This window comes from Saimiri boliviensis, chromosome 10 (assembly GCF_048565385.1).
Source record: "Saimiri boliviensis isolate mSaiBol1 chromosome 10, mSaiBol1.pri, whole genome shotgun sequence".
NCBI classification, from domain to species: domain Eukaryota; kingdom Metazoa; phylum Chordata; class Mammalia; order Primates; family Cebidae; genus Saimiri; species Saimiri boliviensis.
Window position 1 is genome coordinate 97,150,036 of NC_133458.1, and position 18,696 is coordinate 97,168,731.

The 18,696-nt window shown below is 53.7% G+C and overlaps 1 protein-coding gene across 2 annotated transcripts in view; it reads left to right on the plus strand.

Moving 5' to 3' along the window:
• The window catches only part of MINDY4 (MINDY lysine 48 deubiquitinase 4), a 131,929-nt gene that overhangs the window by 108,328 nt on the left and 4,905 nt on the right, over positions 1 to 18,696 (plus strand). For both annotated transcript variants that reach the window (XM_010345719.3, XM_039473088.2), the window contains 4 exons: positions 3,838 to 3,901; positions 6,991 to 7,152; positions 13,654 to 13,834; positions 14,375 to 14,447. In XM_010345719.3, coding sequence (XP_010344021.1) covers positions 3,838 to 3,901; positions 6,991 to 7,152; positions 13,654 to 13,834; positions 14,375 to 14,447 — 480 coding nt within the window. The remainder of the gene's footprint in view (positions 1 to 3,837; positions 3,902 to 6,990; positions 7,153 to 13,653; positions 13,835 to 14,374; positions 14,448 to 18,696) is intronic.

An 18,696-nucleotide genomic window follows, 5' to 3' on the forward strand; every position in this document is an offset into this window, starting at 1 on the left:
CCCACATTTCAGGCCACAGCAGACACTCTGTGATGTTGGTACTGGGGATAGAGTCCTGGTCCTGCCTACTCTGTGTGACCATACAACCACAAGTCCTTTTTACTGACCAGGCCTCAGTTTCTCCATCAGTAAAACAGAGATGGTGGTCTTACCCTCCTGGCCTTCCAAGGCTTTTGAGAGAAAGATGAATGTGAAGGTGCTGAGACCGTGCACACTGGAGGCTCATGCGTGGTGCAGCCTGCTCGGTGGCAGAGCCTCCTCTTCTGGGATATATGGACAGGGCAGGTAGAGAGGGATGCAGAGGGCCCTGAGTTTGAGCTGACATGTGTCACTAACTCGGGGCGAGTTTTCTTCTCCTCTGGGCATTCATCTTACCTTCTGCAACATTCTGAGCCTTGCAAACTCTCCCAGCCCTGATGTCGCCTTTGTTCTGTTTCTTGATACAGCATAGTATCTCAGGGACCTTCTGATGGTGGACAGAGTTGGGAGGTTTGGTCCTTGCTGGGATCCTGGGCAAAGCTCTCTATTCCTCCTCCTCTGTTTATTGGTGATGCAGGCACCCCCGGAGGCTGGGTTGTCATCTCAGACCCTTGTTTCAGGGTTCCGACTCTTTGCCCGCAGAATGCTGCAGAGGTTGGTGTCAGGGTGGCCAGGGCCAAGCCTGTTCTGTGAGTTTCCACCCATTGGTCAAGCCTACCCTTCCCTTGTGCTTATTGGACTGAAGTCCCAGCAAGCTCTGCTCCCTGGAGGGGTCCCCAGTGTAGGATGTCTTCCATTTTGTCTGGCTCCTGTTATCCAGCTTGGTTCCTGGTTCCTCAGGCTCTGCAGGATTCTCTGAGGGCTCAGGGTCATCCAGCCCCCAGGAAGACATGGAAGAGACAGCTGCCCATTAGACTGGATGGTTAAGTCAGTCCTAGGTAAGGGACAGTCACAGCTGTGGCTGAGGTGGCCCCTGCTCCTACGATGCTTCATGTTCTTAGAGACCCAGGGACTGATAGAGGAGGAGAAGGATGGGAAGAGCCCCCACACTGCCTTCAGCCCCCATGCTTCATATAACGGGTTTCTGCCTGTAAGATTTCATTTGAAGAAGGGCCTTTGAATCTAAAAAGATTTTGGTGGCCACTTGTGTTGGTTTTCTAGGGCTGCCATAACAACAGACATCTGTGGCTCACAGCCCTAGCGGCGAGAAGTCCAAGATCAAGGTGGCAGAGAGTTGGTTCCTTGTCAGACCTGTCTCCCGGGCTTGCAGGTGGCCACTTCAGCACCGTGTCCTCACTTCACCTTTCCCCTGCGAGTGTACATCTTTGGTGTCCCTCTGTGTATCCAAATTTCCTCCTCTTCCAAGTCAGATTGGATTTGGGCCCACCCTAATGGCCTTGTTTTAACTTAGTCACCCCTTGAAAGGCTCTGTTTCCAAATACATATTCTGAGGTGCTGGAGGTTAGGACTTCAACGTACAAATTTTAAGAGGACACAGTTTATCCCGTTACATCTCTCATCTTGTCCAAGCCCCTCGTGCTGCAGGAAGGGAGGCTGAGGTCACACAACAGGCTGGGGCCAGCTATATGGATTATCTTCTCTCCGGGCAAAGCCGAGGCTGTTGTTCCTCTGCTTAAGGACTCCTCACACTCAGCTCTCCAGAGAATTCTCTTAGAGGGAGGTCTGGGCATCTAGATTTGCCAAAGTTGTAAATCTCTTAAACCATAAGCTATTCTTTGGCGTCTCTCGAATGCCCCGATGTGAAATGCAGATGTTCCTCCCTTTTAAGATTGCAGCGCACTGCTGAATTTCCCATCGTGTTTGCACCTAAGGATGCAATTACCATTTCCTCCCATTGTGCTTTCTGCCTGTCCCCCTGCTCTCCGGCTGACGCACGCTCTCGAGCCCACTGGGTGAGCACGAGGCTGTGAGCTTATGAAGATCGGACTGCTTCTGAAAGCGCCGGGTGGCGTGGGGCCAGTGATGCTTATCGGCTCCCCCCTAGGACTCCTTTGAGGTTATTTTCTTCTCTTCAGAAGATGCTTGTATAAGCTGCGGAGAGCATTTCCATCAATTCTTCTGCCTGAGTTAGCGCCAGCCGAGCACTATGCTCCGCTGTGAGTCACTCCCAGCTGGCTCCTTCCCAGGCCTGCTGGGCTCTGTGGTGGGTGAGCCTCGACCACCCTTCCCAGAAGACTCCCAAGCCTTAGTGGTTCTCTGCAAGTCCCTGCAAGGGTAACCCCAGCTCATCTTCTCATGTGGGCCCCAAACCTTCCATGTTTGGCCATGGTTGTTAAATACCACAAACAAGTGTTTTCTCCAAGTATTATGGAACTTGACTTCTTAAACTTGTTTCAGGAGACAGAGACCAGGGCGTGTATGTCAGGCTTGTGGGCTTATGGCAGATCTTAGATTTAAAGCGTAAATTGAGACCAAGATTCTCTTCTCTTCCTCTGAAAGGAAAAATAAATGTTCTGATTGCTAAGCCCTTCCTACCCCTGGGTTGCCTCTCTGTCTTATACCTGGCCTTTCTCTTTGAGGTGTGGTTGAAGGAATGGGGCAGGCCCTGGAAACAGTGCTGGGTAGCTGTGTGTGCCCCTGGGTCAAGTGTACCCCTCAGGGTCATGTGTTCCCCCAGGGTTAAGTGTGACTCCAGGGCTGCGTGTGCCCCCTAAGGTCGTTTGTACTCCCCAGGGCTGTGTGTGACCCCCAGGGTCATGTGCAGAAGTGGAGGGGACAGGCCTGGGACCCAGGCTGCCTGGCTTCACTGTGCACCCTAGAGCCAGCTTCTCTGCACTTCTTCCCACATCTGTAAAATGGAGACAGGAATTCCTACTTCACCTGGGGCTGGGGGTTGAAATTGCTGCCTGCTGAGCAATGAGTAGATAGCAGCTCCTTCCCTGTGTGCTCTTCACAGGGCTCCGTTCAACAGGGTTTTCATCTTCCAGAAGGATTTACCTTAGGTGGCTAAAAGGAACTATGTCTTAATGGTGGGCTTCCTAGCTTGACAGCAAGCCGGGAAGGCGGGTGGAGACTTGGGAGGGTTTTCTGCCTGGCGTGCTGCAGGCTTCTGCTTACCGGGATACTGAATTGTTCTGGACCCTAGCAGTGCTCAGCCCATTTCTTTCAGTTTGGGGAATGTCTTTGGCAAAGGGGCTTTTCACCTTGTACCTTTCGAGGGACCCCATTCTGAGGGTGGACCCATAGTGGTACCATGGGTTGAGAGCACAGGCCTCAGAGCCTGGCTGCCCGAGTTTCCCACTAGCCCTACTGCCCACGAACTGAGCAGCTTGAGCAGGGCAGTCCCTTATCTGAGCCTTGGTTTCCTCAAAGGGTTTTAGGGAGTACTGTGCCTGTGGTGCCTGGTGCAGGAGCTGTGTTCGGGTGGTGCTGACTGTTATTCTAGAACTCAAAAAGACATTAGAGTCCCTTCCTCCCATTTCAAAGGCTGGCAGACTTAGGCTCAGAGGCGGAAGAGAGGATTCTTCAGTCTCCACCATTGGTAGTGACAGTTGGGATGTGATTCAGGACACAGGACTCCAAACCCAGGGTCCTTTCGTCTGTGTCATGCTTCAGTCACTGTTCTCTGGCGTAGGCGGAGCCCTGGTGAGGCTGGAGTAGAGGCCAATGCCCAGAGAACACAGTGAGCTCTTCTTGAAGAGGCCTGGGCGCTACCCCACGCCTTCTGGGTGGGCGCCTCCTCCACAAAGGGCAACAGAACACAGAGCGCTCAGGTTCCTACCAAATCTGGAATCCTGGGTCTTAGCGTGGAACCCAAGGGGAGCGCCTGGTCACTCAGTGAGATTTGCAACCTGAGTCAGGCAGAGCTGTGCTAACAACACTTCTTGTGTTTTCCAGCATCCGCCAGGACTTTGATGTTCCCACCAGCCACCTGATTGGAGCACATGGATACTGTACACAGGTCAGGGGGTGCCGTGGGGCTCAGCCAGTTCTTCCCCTCCTCTGTTCCCCAGATGGGGAGATGTCCTTCCCGCTCCTCTTGCTCAAGAAAGAGGCAAGTCTTTCTTGCCTCTGCCAGCAATCTCCAAGCAGCTTTCACATGCCCACCTCTGCTGGGTCTCTCTGTCATGTAATGGAGACCTAGAAAGGCTGAGTGCAGACCAAAGGGCTGCGTAGCCCAGAGCCCAGGACACAGGGAGTGATGTCTTAGGCATGGGCCAGGAGACCCTGGGTCTAGTTCGGGAGATGGTGGCACCGGCACCTTCTACGTTTGCATGAGGTATTGTCTTTATAACCACCCTTCCCTCTGCATCTTTGCACAGGGGTCCTCAGTGGATCTCCCGGGGGCAAAGACGACCCTGAGCACAGTTGCTTGTCATCGACCCTCTCAGTCACCCAGGTGACACCAGGGAAGGGACCTTTTCAAGATGCTACCTAGTGAGCATCAAAACTGGGAGCTCAGTTCTACACCTGGCTTCTAGTCATGCCTTTCTCCCCATGATGAGGCCTCCCAGAGTGGCTACATAGGCCACAATAAAATCTGGCTCTCAGCACATGGGGAGCCACAATGCGTAGCATGGACAGGCTAGACAGAGCTGTATGTCTTCTGGGGCCAACTGAGGACTCAGTTGTCCTGGGGGGTACTGGCTCACTTGCACCCAGCTCTGGAAACCTACCTGGGCACCATAAAAGGCAAGCTTGGGACCTGTGGTTTGTCCAGGGCACCCAGAGAGGGACGCTGGGGTTGGCTGCTGCTCACCACCCGAGAGGAAGACGTCACGGGGAGTGGCTGTTCTTCTGGCTGCTTGGGGTGGCCCCACTCTCACTCTGGGCACCTGCCTGCCCCATGGGAACTTCCACTTTTCTGGGGCAGAGAAGGATGCTGCCTAGGGGTGGGTAGTCAGGTAGGGTGGAGAGGATCCCAGATCAGAGTCTGGGGCTGGATTCCAAGCCCTGTTCTCTGTTTTCACTCACAGAATGAGCTGGGGCAGTCTTTTTCTCCTCCTGTGTATCAGTTTCCTCATTTGTACAAGAGGCATTTGGACTTAACCAGGGCTTCTTACACTTTGATGTGAATGAATCCCCTACGGGTCTTGTTGAAGAGCAGACTCAGACATAGTGGGTCTGGGCTGGGGCCTGAGATTCTGCATTTCTAACAGGCTCCCCAGGGAGGGTGATTCTGCTGGTCCACAGACCACACTGAGTAGGAAGGGACTGCTAAGCTTTGCCATTGTGTGATTTTTGAGTCTAGGAAGCCTGATGCTCTTTCTCCTCCATCTCAAGGAGGCTTCCTGCTATGAGGATGGTTTTAGACACAGATCAGGGAGCAGGGGCTTTTACTCTCCTTGAAAAACCAGATGGGAAAACTCGAACTTGCCTGAAAAAGGCTGTGCCTTTCTCAGCAGCTGCTGCCCCTGAGGTGCAGTATTTTACAGCAGACATTTCCTCCAAATTCTTGTGTCTCATTTCCTCTGCAAGGACACAATAAGGTCCCTTTGGTATCTCCCTCCAACGAGGGTCCCTCTGCGGCCATCAGAGGAGACCACTTTTACTGTCACTGGGACAGGGGTGTTGGTGTTAACTGAGGAATTTTTTTAACCCTCAATGTTATTTTCACAATTCAGGGGAAAACACCTCTATAAATGCTGCCTTCCAGAGTTTTTACTGGGCAAGGGCCGTACTGGCCATTCCTACGTGCTCCACCGTGGGAGTGATGCCTGCCTGCTTGCCTCAGAGGCAGCACCAGCCCCAGCAGAAGGTGGATGACACAGAGAAACCTGCCTGCCCTAGCACTGGGGCTAGGCTCACTCAAATTCCTCCTTAGCAGGCCCTTAGAGCCACCCTTCATCTTGAATCTGTGCCCAGGCAGAGGATAACAAGGTTGGGGAAGAGGGAAGTGACATGGGACAGAGAGAGCTAGATGTGGGCGGAAGCTCAGCGCTGGCACTAATGGTATGTGTGGCTTAGGTAACCCACCTGTGAGCCTCAGTTTCTCCATTCCTAACAGGAGGTTGGACCCCTGGTTACCCTGCATAAAGAAGGGGCCTTGCAGCCATATTGGTACACCAAAATGTGGGAGGCATGGGTTGCAGGTGACTGCCAGAGAAATGTTGCTCCACATGTCACCGTCTCCAAGTTCCAGGGTTGGCAAGCTTGTTGGCTTGCCAGGTGGGTGGTGTGAGTCACAGGGCCACCCAGTGCCTCATGCCACGCAGCAAGATGATGGCAGAGACAGAGCTAGAACTCAGACTTGGGCTTCCTGCTTCTACCTCTCTGCTTCTGTTCTTGTTGCCTGCTGACGTACCTTCCTCGGCTCTCCCTACCCCGTTAAAAGCCCGTCACTGCTGAAGTCCAAACAAGGCCTGGAGTTTAGTTACTGGTACTGCACCATGGTCAGCTTCCTGGTTGAGATAATGTGCTCTGGTTATGTAAGATGTTATCGTTGGGGGAAGCTGGGTGAAGGGTACACAGGAACTCTCTGTACTATTTTTACAACTTCTTTTGAGTCTAAAATTATTTCAAAATAAAAAGGTTTCTTTAAAAAATAACATCATTTAAGACTCACCCAAATGTCACTTCTCCACAAAGCTGCCCTGACTCGGTCATGTGGCCTCGTTTGTCTGGCTCCAGAGTACTCCGTGGACACATTTTTTACAGCCCCAGCTACATCCTGCATTGTGAGTCAGTGTGCAGGCATGCACCTGTCTCCCCAGTCTAGACCCAAAGCCCAGGTCAAGAACCATGTCTCACCCTCTCACCAGTGCTCCCAGTAGGCGACAGCATAGGACAGGGTCCTATGAATGGTTGGCACTCAATGAGTGCTTGCAGAATAAAGATGGATGGTGCCTGGAGTTACCTTGATGAGAAAATTTGGCACCTTTCCTACAGGGCTTGTGGGGAAATTGAAGTCACAGCCTCCTCTGCTCTAGGGCTCTTCCCCTCCTTGCTTTCCTTCCTTCTCCACCCCTTTTCTCTTTCCCCAGTCTTCTCTCCACCCTTTCAGTAACCGATTCAGACTTGATCATCATTTCCCCTTTCTCTCATCTGCAGGAACTTGTCAATCTGCTCCTGACTGGGAAAGCTGTGTCCAACGTTTTCAATGACGTGGTGGAGCTGGATTCTGGAGACGGGAACATCACGCTTCTCAGAGGGATTGCTGCACGCAGCGATATTGGCTTCTTATCTCTCTTTGAGCATTACAACGTGTGCCAGGTACCCAGATGCTCACGTTCACCACAAATAGGGGAGCCTGGCTCCCTGGAGCAATGAGAAAGAGGGAAGCAGGGAAGGAAAGCTGGACTCCACTTCTCAGAGCTGGCTGAAATTCGAGTCCAGTTGGAATCACAGAGGGCTTGGGAAGAGGAACAGCTCCTTTGCTGTGGCTACAGGCCTGTAATTCAGACCTAAAGGCAGCTGACACTGTGTTCCGGGGAAGATTGTTTGAAAGGACTTTGGGGGATTTCTACTGTGATTGTGGGTCACAGTGGCTGCAGCTGGTGTCTGTGTCGTAGGGGAGTCTTCCCAAGGGACAGGAACTTGAGGTCTTAGGCCTCGTGTTTGTTAGGCAGCCTTGGGAAACTAAGTACCACAGACTGGGTGGCCAGAAACAACAGAAACGTACTGTCTCACAGTTCTGGAGGCTGCAAGTCCAAGATCAAGGTGCCAGAAAGGCCATGCTCCTTCCAAAACCCGTAAGGAGAATCCTTCCTGTGTCTCCCAGCTTTTGGTGTTTTCTGGCAATCCTTGACATTCTTTGGCATCTAGTGATGCTTATGTAGACATACCACTCCAGTCTCGGCCTCCATCATCACAGGGCCGCCTTCTCCCTGTATGTCTTTTCTTATACAGACCTTGGTCATATTGGAATTAGGGCCCCCGCCCCCGACTGCAGTATGACCTCGTCTTAACTATGTCTGTAACAACCCTGTGTCCAAATAGTCACGTTCTGAGGTACTGGGGACTAGGATTCAAAATATCTTTTTTGGAGGCACAGTTCAACCCACAGCAGGCCTCATCATGCATCCTGTTTGCTGGCTTGTGATCCCTCTGCATCATGCACTGTCACCGCAGCCAGGGGCTGAGAAAGGCCTGGGCTCCCAGGTGAAGCTGGACAGAGCATGGGTGACTCTACCTCTGGGGAATGTGGCCAGGGCCTGAGCGGGGCTGGGCAGAGGAGCACTGGACATTCTTGTTCCAGCTGCCATGGAACCTTTCTCTGAGCGTTGCTTTCCATGACATCAAAGTCCATAGTTCTGTGGTTGATTAAATGGGAAGGGTTGTCCTGAGTAATTTTGGAGCACACCCAGGGTCTGGTGCTCCAAAAGTATGTCAGGAGCTCTTTTCATGGTGGCCACCTCCTGCAGAGATTCTTGGAGTGTCTGGATGAGGCCTCATTCACCACATATCCTCAGAACCAGGACATAGAGATTGACTCAGCAGGGCCATGCAGATGGCACCAGGCAATTCTTCCCTGCATTTGCAGGGTGCAAAAAGACTGGTTTAAAGCTAGGGCTCAGTTTTACCCACCCTTCCCACATGACCACTTGTTGAGATGTGCTGTGTCTTACTAATGAACCACGTGGTGCTGTCCCCTCCCCAGATCTCCTCTCTGGGTGATACCCCAGCATGCCAAAAGAAGACTTATGGGTCCCAAAGACTTGGGGGAGAAAAGAATGAGAGTGGCTGCTTCCCGACCTTACTGGTGTCAGAAGGGAGCCCAGGAATGTGGCTGGTGAGAAGCACCAGGGCTCTCGAGCACCAGACCCTGGGTGTGCTCCGAAAGTATTCAGCTCGAAATTCCACGGGCCAGGAGAGGTAACCTTGGCCAGGCTCATGGAATTCCCAGGCTCACCATGAGCTCTGGTTTCATTCTTGGGTTGAGGGTGTTGGTCAAAGAGTAAACTGTTTTCCTGTGGTCTGTAGAGGGTACTTGATGGGAAAACCAGTTGGGTTTAATAATTCTTTCCCTTGTAATAAAATGACTGTTGAAGAAATTCAGGCCCCGCAATCATCTCCCCTCCTTGTGGACTCCCTGGATCTGCGTAGACCCTCTGCTGTTCTGTGCTCAGCTGAGGACTGGGGGTTTTGTTTCCCTGCAGCAGGAAGATGCTTTCCTCCTCTGCCTTGCAACGGCAAGCTGGTGAAGGATGGAGTCCTGGCCTCCTCTCCTCCGTGAGCTCATTGAGGGCTGGGCCTCAACCCCCGCCTTCCGCTGAAAGCTCAGGCCAGGCTCAGCAGCTCAGACAAACCCTTCCCTCTTCTTTTTTCTTTTTGAGACAGGGTCTCACTCTGTCACCCAGGCTGGAGTGCAGTGGCACAATCTCAGCTCCCTGCAACCTCTGCCTCCTGGGTTCAAGCAAGTCTCCTGCCTCAGCCTCCCAAGTAGCTGGGATTATAGGCACATGCCAACACGCCCAGCTTTTTGTATTTTATTTTTATTTTTAGTAGAGATGGGGTTTCGCCATATTGGCCAGGCTGGTCTTGAACTCCTGACCTGAAGTGATCCACCCAACTCAGCCTCCCAAAATGCTAGGATTACAGACATAAGCCACCGTGTCTGGCCCCTTTCAACTCTTCTTCAACACTACCTTCCATCCCTTCTGTCCCCAAGTCCCTTGAACCCTACACAATTAGCCACATTGGACATAGAGGGAGTCCAGGGGGGTTCAGTACCCCAGCCCGGATCTGGACTCAGAGCCAGGGCCCCTGCTCTGGCCTGGCCCGGCCCTCTCCTGAGGCAGTTCAGACACAGCCAAGGGGAAGACTGGCATTTGGAGCAGCCTGGGCTGTGATGTCCATGGTGTTCACTCATTAGCAGGTAAAGCCCCCCTGCTTGCAGCCTGTCTCCAGGCTTCTCACTGCAGCCTGGGGTCCCTGGGATCCTCACTGAGGATGTGAGAGAAGGAGAAGGTCCTACTTAAAAGTGAATTGCTCAGATGACCCATACTCGGGGTGTACCTGGGGGAAACTGATGAAACTCCGGGCTGGAGAAACTCACCCCCTGCCGTAAGTAACTGGCCTCCTGCCCTGCCCTGGCTGTGTCCTAAGGGACCTCCATGGGCTATCTGTGACCCCACCAGGCTGCTCTTGCCCATCTGACTTCCGGCTCCCTTCCTCAGTTCCACAGCTGGCCCAGGACAAGGCTCAGCAGTGAGGGTTGGACTGCATTCTAGGCTGCAGTGGGAGGCCAGGCCCCTCCATGCTAATGGTCATGGTGGTTATGGGGGATTGACAGTCCAAGAGGGATGGGGTGGGATGGGGAGTTTAGCCTCAGAACTTCTTTCATGACCTGCAAGGCATGTTCATTGCTGTCTTCATGAAGAAACTCAAAGGAAAACAGCTTGGCAGGCAGAGTTTAGGAAGGTCTGTCCTCCTCTCACCTTCCCCAGCTCAGAGATGGGCACCATGCGCCCACTTACTCAGCCAGGAGCACATCCACTCCATCAGGAGGACATGTGCGTCCCCTGAAGTCCTTTCTTAAGCCTGTCCACTTTCACCTGGTCAGAGCCACCGGCATCGCTGATTTCAACACCTGCGACAGCCAGGCTGAATTCAGCTTCTTTCCCCACTGATTCCTGCCTTTCCAGTCTGTCCCTTCACTGAAGCCAGTGTGATCTTTAAAAATATGGACACGATCATATCATATTCTCTGGACCCCCAGTGGTTTTCCAGTCCTCTAAGACTGTTGTGAGCTGAACTATGTCTCCCCAAAATTCCTGACCCAGGGTTGAAACCCTGACCCCCATTACCTCAGAATGTCTTAATAACTGTGTTTGGAGAAAAGGCCTTTAAGGAAATGATTTAAGGTCACTAGGGTGGGTCCCAATGCAGTATGGCTGGTATCCTAAGCAGAGGAGGTTAGGACTCCGGCTCACACAGCAGGAAGGCCTTGTGAAGGAGGGCATGGAGAAGGCAGCCATCTGCTAGCCCAGGAGCAAGGCCTTAAGAAACAGCCCTGGTGACATCTCGGACCTCCAGCCTCCAGAACTGTGAGATAATAAATGTCTGCTGTTTATGCCACCCAGATCATGGTGTTTTTTATGGCAGCCTGAGCAGACTGATGCAGAAACTAAAATCCAAAACTTCCCACCAGCCCCACGGCCCTGCCAGACCTGCACCTGCTTTCCTCTCCTGACTCAGCCCACGCCACTCTCGCCTGCAAGCTGGGGCTTCTCTCGGCCTCTCTCCCACCTCCGGTCCTTCGCACATGCTGCACCCTCCACCTGCCTAGCTTTTCCCTCTCATCGTTTCAACTTAAACATTACTTCCTAAAAGGCAGCCTTTCCTGCTCTCATAACCCCATCTAAGTAGGGGGTACCTCTCAGTGTCCCCTCCATGTCTTGTCAGGTGCCATCAGGGCATCTTGATTCTTTCCTTCATAGGCCTCCTCTGGATTTTAAGCGTCACATTTCATCGCCTTTAAGATGCAAACTTTCCCACATTCGAGCACTTCTGAAATGTTGCTGCATTATTACAGTTGATGGTGTGTCAGACTTTGACACACCTGCTTTTTCTTTCTTACTTAGTGATAGAAAAATAATCATGGTGAATCTGAGGGCATCTTGGACTCACTGAGGTGCCGTGGAAATGTCTGAGTTTGATTATTTAATTGGGGGTAACTGTGTCACCCGCTTCTATCTGGTAAGCTCCATAAGGACAGCACTGTGCTTGCTTCCTTTAGCACTGTGTCCCCACTGCTCTCCTTAGAAATGACACACCATAGCTCTATGCAAGTAAATGCTGATCCATTTAAGTGAGTGCTTCTAACCTGGCTGTCCATGGATGGCTTTGGGCCATGCACAATCCCCGCCCCAGAAGATTAAGTAATCTGTAATTGTGCTGCATGTTCACTCAAGGAGAGCACCTCAGACGGTGCTGTAGGAAATGTGGCCCTCCCCCGCTACCCTCTCCCCTACCCCCACCTCACCTCAGGCCTTTGGTTACCCAAGAATTCAAAGGCAGTGAATTTCATCTCTGGAAAATGTCACCCATTTGGAAAGAGTCTCCTGAATGAGGAAACTCATTTATAAACTCTCTGGGCAGCCTTTTCCCCTTCATCTCTTGACTGTTATTTCTGCGTGGCAAGCTGCGCTTTTGTCCCTCTGTTGGAAAATTCAGGGTGGCTGATTATGCAAAGGCCTGCTCCCTGGTTGGCTTCGGGCTCTCTCCCTGACCTGAATGAATGCTGGGTCCCTGTGTCAGGGTTCCCTGTTCCTGGCGATGCTCTCACCAGAAAAGCCTCTTTGAAGCGTGGAATGGAAGCCAGGTTTACGTGGGGTTTAGGCACGTCCAGCCATGTCCTGTAAAACATCTAATTCCCCCACATTTCACTAAGGAATGAGCTTTGCAGTCCACTTGAATGTCACACAGCGCTGGGGGGAGGCCTCGGGGCAGGGGGAGGGGACACCGGAACCTTAGGAAAAGGATGAGCGCATTGTAAAGATTGTCCTCCTGCCTTCTGGAGGAGGCAGCTTTAAACGGGCAGGCATTTCACTGGGGACCTGGCTCAGGCCCTTCAGAGCACAGCCCCTCTGTCAGAGACATCCCAGCCCGAGACGCGAGCTGCCCGACCACTCTCCTGTAAAGGGCTCTGGAAAAAGTATGCCCTTCTCCCCACTGGAAAAATAATTCCCATTCTTTCTTTAATCCACAGGCTGTAGCCGTAAATACCTGAGCATGCAAACATCTCCCTGGGGCTAGTGGGGATTAGGCCAGAATCAGCCTGGCCCGTGGCACGTACATAGCTGAGTAAACCAGGGCCCAGGGTCAGGAGAGGCACCGCCCAAGGAGTCGCTTCCTGGGGGACTGAGGGAGAGTGCACAGAGGCCAGGCATTCAGGGCTTCACAGGGGGCCCTTGTCACTCCTCTTCCCATTGCAGGCAAGAGGCTAGTGATGTGCAGAGCGCCCGGGTGCTTATTCCTCCATATCCATCCTCCCCAAACACGCTTCCACCATGAAATTCCCCTGCTCGGAATGCTCCTTATCCAAGTGTTGCCTCAGCCTCAGTGCCTTGCACCCTGAATTTCTCTGGCCCTCCATTCCTGGCACCCCCCACTGACTTCTCACTGAGACCTTTCCCTCTTGGCTCCCCAGGGCTCCATTCCTTCCTGTCTTCACAGAACAGTTCTAGTCCCTGGGCTCCTGGCACTTCAGGGTAGTCTGCCGGGCATGAGGCAGAGGTGCTGTGGCTGAAGTGGGTGGGCAACCAGTGATGTGCCCCTTGGGAGCTGGAAGGGGCTCCAGTGAGGGATCTGGCAGATGCAGGCTATCCAAGGGCAAGCAAGCTCTAGGCCAGTGGACAAGCTGGATTTGCTTAGGGGGTGTGGGAAGAATTGGTTAGGAGGTCACTGCTGTGGTGCAGGTTGGAGGCTGAGTAGATCTGAGGAGGAGAGGCTGGCAGTGGGGGAGCTCTTGGATACAGAATGAGCAGTACTGGGAACCACTACATGTGGGGGATGAGGGGGCGGCTGATGCCAGGTCTTGGATCTGTATGACAGAGGCTGTATGAGCAGCAGCAGGTCGGGTGGCAGGGCAGGGGTGGTCCTGGGAAACAGCACAGTGGCCTAAGCAGCATGGGGAGCTCCCAGCATCAGATAGAGATGTGATCTTCAACAGGGCCTCCTCAGGTCAGCCCTGCCTTGGGTCAGGCAGAAAAACGCCCTGGCCCCTTTCCCTGGGGACAGCACTTCACGTCAGGCCTCTTCCTTATGCAGGTTGGCTGCTTCCTGAAGACTCCGAGGTTCCCCGTCTGGGTGGTGTGCAGCGAGAGCCACTTCAGCGTCCTCTTCAGCCTGCAGCCAGGGCTCCTGCGCGACTGGAGGACTGAGAGGCTCTTTGACTTATACTACTACGATGGCCTGGCCAACCAGCAGGAGCAGATCCGGCTGACTATTGGTGCGGCCCTACCACCATCCCCAGGGAGCCAGGCTGGTCACAGAACCAGCCTTCATATCCATTGCCACCCCCCATGACAGAGAGCAGTGTGGACTCACGCCACCGTCCAGACTGTGGGGGATCAGAGGGCGAATGCCAGCAGGGCCTTCCTGCAGGAGGCGGCTAGAGCTGGGCCTTGAGCAGTGGGTGGCATTAAGGGTGTCGGGTGAAGCCTACACCACATGGTAAAGAACCCTGAATACTATCATAACAAGTTTGGATTTCTTCAGGCAGTTGGAAGCCATGGAAGGTTTTGGAATCGGGGGTGATGAAATCGGTTATGTTTTTAGAAAGAGTATTGTATAGCTGAAGTGACATAGGGGTGGGGACCAGTGAGTTGTGCAGGTGAGAATGGATGTCGGGGATGAGGGCGGGTCCAGTTGAAATGGAGAGGAGGGGACAGGGACTAGAAGGGGTCAGGTCCCGGGAGTGGTCTGTGCTGACCGCAGGGTGAGTGCAGGGCCCTGGGTGACGTGTGTGTGCCTCTCTCCTCCTTCACAGATACCACCCAAACCATCTCTGAGGACACAGACAACGATCTTGTCCCACCCCTCGAGCTCTGCATCAGAACCAAGTGAGTCAAGCGCCTCTCTGGCTTTGAGCCTCGCCCTGCATAGCTTTGAGGAGCCATGGTTGGGGGCGGTCAGGCCTGCAGGAAGGTGGGTAGGTTCCTGGACCGCCCTGATTCAAAGGGGTGTGGTGACTGGAAAGACACAGCTTTCTCCACTTGTGGTCACTGGGGCCCAGGTTCGGTGAGATGTGCAGTAGTGATGCGTCTTGACAGCTTCTGAGGCTGTTCTCATGGTGGGGGGGCGGGGCTAAATAGGCACCTTTTCAAGCCCCTCCTCCCTCAAGGCAGCAGCAGCTAAATGTGGCAAGTACCATTAGGCTTGAAGGAGGCAGGACAGGGGTGCTTACCTGAGGATGGGGGAGGCTTGAGCAGGATGGGAAGCTGGGGTGGCCTGGCCCAGCGCGGGGGTGGCGGGTGGTGCAGCCTGGAGGTGCTGCCGGAGCGGCACCCTCTGCGTCCAGAGGAGCGGGAGGAGCAGCTTGGCCACTGAACACTGAGCAGCGTGCCTGTGGCCTCAGAGCAGGTGGCATCTTCGACTCTGACAAGGCCCTCTGTATTTAAGGGAAGGCTGAGGCTCAGGCGAGGGTAGGGGAATGTTTGGTAACTGGGGTGAGTTGGGGCTCACCTCCCTGCTGCGTTCTCTGAGCGGGCCCTGGGCTGGTGGGGCCGTTGCTGTTAGAAGTGCTCCCCTCTCCCCGGCAGGCCCTTCACAAAGCCCCTGGGGAATGATCTGGGGTCCTCAACATTCATGAGAAGAGCAGCCTGGGAGGGAGAGACCTGGATCCTAGTCCCTTCTCGGGGAGCAGTGGAACTGGTGGCCTTTATGCGAGTGTGGACTCTGGAGAGAAGTTGCCTGGGTTCCAGCCCTGCTGCGAGCCACTGGGCCTCAACTTCCTGCACTTGACTTTGTCATCTGTAAAATGGGAGTGATGCATATCTAGCTCACCAGACCTTGTGAAGAGTGCCTGGGACATTATAAGTGCTCCACAGTGTTCATGTTCACTGTGATAACCTCAGCCACTCCTGATTTGCTGTGACCTCAGAGAATCTCCATTTCTCTGCCTGTGAAATGGTTGGGGTTGGGGCAGGGGAATGGAAAATGGCGAGGCCCTGCAATGTTGACTGCCCGAGCACAGCGGGGGCACAGCGAGCTTAGGGTTGATGCCCACCACAGGCAAGCGAGCCCTTGAGAGGAGCTGCAGAGAAAGAGACATAACTGTTCACATGGTGAAACACTAGGAAGGGGAGGTGGGAGAAATGCTGAGACATCATCAGTATGCTTTGTCCATTTATCCCTCCATCTGTCCATCCATCGATCCGTCCATCCATCCATCCATCCACCTGCCTGCCCCCTGAGCCAGTGATGAAGCATTCTTGCAGGGTCATGTGCTGGTGGTTCTTTCGTCAGGAGGATTAAGGGCACCTGCAGGTCGCTTTCCTTTCATGTACAAAGGGCCACTCATTCAAAGTGATGAGAGAAAGGCAGCAGTGGGGACAAGAGGTGACACCAGCCTTGGCATCTGTGCAGGACAGTGTGGGAGGCCACAGGGCATCCTTCCTGCAGGTGGGCCTGCTGAGCAGGGCTCCGACTACATGCTGGACACAGCCTCTGCTCGCCTCTGGAACTCCTGGGTCCCTCTCTGAAGGCCTCCATCTGACTCTGTCTCTGTACCCCTCCCAGGGGGTGGCCCACCACCTGAGACCTCTCCACTGTCTCTTCTGGAGTAACTCCTTTTTCCCCAGAAATTATTCCACTGTATGACTCACCAAGCACCTCCCAGTGGGGGCCCAGGATTGGACCTCTTGGGCTCAGCCCTATTGGCAGTTGTTTGAGACTGACCTGGGGCTTTGGCCTGTATGGAGCCCAGGCCAGAGTAAGAGTCTTAGTGTGTGTACACGGGCCTGAAGCGCCTCTTCCTCTTCTGTTGGTTGCCTCCATCTCCCAGGACTTCCTTCCCCTGCCCCTTGGCCACTTGGAAACCGGGGGTAGGGAAGTGATAATGGGAAACAAAGAGGCTGCATGATTTGGGCCAGGGCCCTCCCCTTCCTTGCCTTTACATCTGCTCAGTGTTGTGTAAGCTTGGACGAGGCTGAGCCCTGGCCTCTCCGTGAGCAGTCATGGATGGACAATAGTTCTATTTGCGTGGCACACGGGCTGAGGGGAGCCCGTATGCATTTGTGGCTCATGCATGGAGAAGGTGTGCTCCACACCCAGGGTTTCTGAGTTTTTGATTCCGTAGGTCCAGGGTAGGGCCCAAGAATTTGCATTTTTAAGGAGTTCTCAAGTGATGTGATGCTGCTGGTCTTAGAACCACACTTTGAGAACAAGGTGAGGGACAGGTGAGGGCAGTGCTCTCCCCTCCTAACCCCCACTGCCTTGTGGGAGCTGGGTATCAAGTGAGGCATTGATTCTTTGGCCCACCATAGGCACTGGGCCAGCGGTACCCTCTTCCTGGCTCCATTAGGTGTCCCCTCATCCCCAAGTCAGAGTGTTCCATGTCTGCTAGGACTTTGCTGACACCAGCTGCCTGCCTGTTCCACTTTCCCCATCAATCCTCCGTCATAGTGGGTCCACCTGGGCAGTTATTCCTAGAAAAGCTGAGTGGGTGAGTGGAGAGTGAGAACACTGCCCCCATACCCTCAGGGAGCATACCGCTATAATGGGAGACAGCAGGCCCAGCCTCGTGGAATCCTAGTCCAAGGGGTTGAATTACAAAGGCTTGCGCTCTGTTTTCATCCCAGATTTTCAGACAGCCCAAAGGGACTAGGGAAAGTGGCCTCCAAGGTCACTGAGGACCCACTTCCATCAGGTCTGGCCTCCTGAGGGTAAGTTCTGCTGTCTGTAGGAAGGCCCCATCGTGTCAGGAAGGGGATACATATGATGCCACGGCCTGAGCTCAGGTCATTTCAAAGGCTGGAGTCAGAGCCCAAGCTGCTAATAAGATGCAGCTGTGTGCCCACAGCATCTTGTCCATCTCCTGGGTAGGCTGCAGGGTAGGCCAGGGTGGTGGGCACGTGGAATTCCCTCACATCAGGTCAACCCCCTTAGAACCCCTGGGCTGGACAGTATGGAAGAAACAGCTGAGTAAGACTTGGTTCCTGCTCTCAGGGAGTTTGCCATCAGCCACAAGTCACGTTTGGAATCAACCCTGTTAGAGTCCAGGGAAAGATGCGCCACCCACCCTTAAACCCAGCTCTGTTGCCCTGTCTTCCCTGATGCACACAGCTGGTTGGCTGGCAGCTTGCTTGGCTCTACAGAAAGGGCTTTGGGTACCACCTGTTATCACCTTTTCTTTTACAGACAGGGAGATGGGGGCCTTTAGAATGGAGGTGCGTGTCCCAACCACACCTTGAGTCACAAGCTCTAGGGACTGCAGCGTAGGCTCTTGCTGTCCCAGCCCACTGGAAGGTCACTGAGCGGGCAGTGACTTCCCACCACCTGGCTTTGTTGCCACGGTGACATTGCACAAGCCCAGACTGCTGGTTTTGCCTTCAGAGAAGAGCACCCTAATTCAAACCATCCCCAGACCCCGTGTGTCTCTGCACTTTGGTGTGACGCAAATCTCGGCCTGAGAGAGTCTCCTGTTACCTTTGCTTGTGTCAGGAATGTGGGGTCTGTCCCCTGCTCCCCCTCCGTTGTACTCTAACCATCTCAGCAAAAACAGGCTAATTTATGGTCATTTCTAAGTAAGAGACACACAGTGACCTCTCATGCTTCCAGCCTAGCTAGAGTGAGGAAAAGAAATGGTTGTCAACAGTCCAGAGGAAAGGAGAAAGAACTCATAACCGGAGCCTGGGGCTGGGGCACAGATGTTTCTGTTTGGAGGCTCAGACAAGAAATTGAAAATCTAATTCCAGCTGGGAATGGTGCCTTTGAGGGGCTGAGGCAGAGCACCCGCCTCCCTCAGCTGCCTGCACTGCCTCCCGTTCAGCTTCCATGCTGACACCCTTTTGCCCAGGCTCTCTGTCCATAGTGCCTCCCACCAGTGCCCTCCCTCCCAACAGTGCCCAGAGAAGGAGCATTCTCTGGGCGCTGTTACTCCCCCTGTCCACGCCAGCCCTCTTTCGATGCCCTGCTGCCCACACTCACCTGCCCTGTGCTGGCTCTGCAGTCATCATGCTGTGTGAGCTCCAGAAGGTCTGGTTCTGCTCCCAGCCTTAGTTTCCCCCCATCGGTCCCTAGGGTCTAAGGATCCCTCTCCTGAGCTGCTGTGAGGTTGAAAGAAGAGCTGTGGGAGCACTCCCTTTCCTG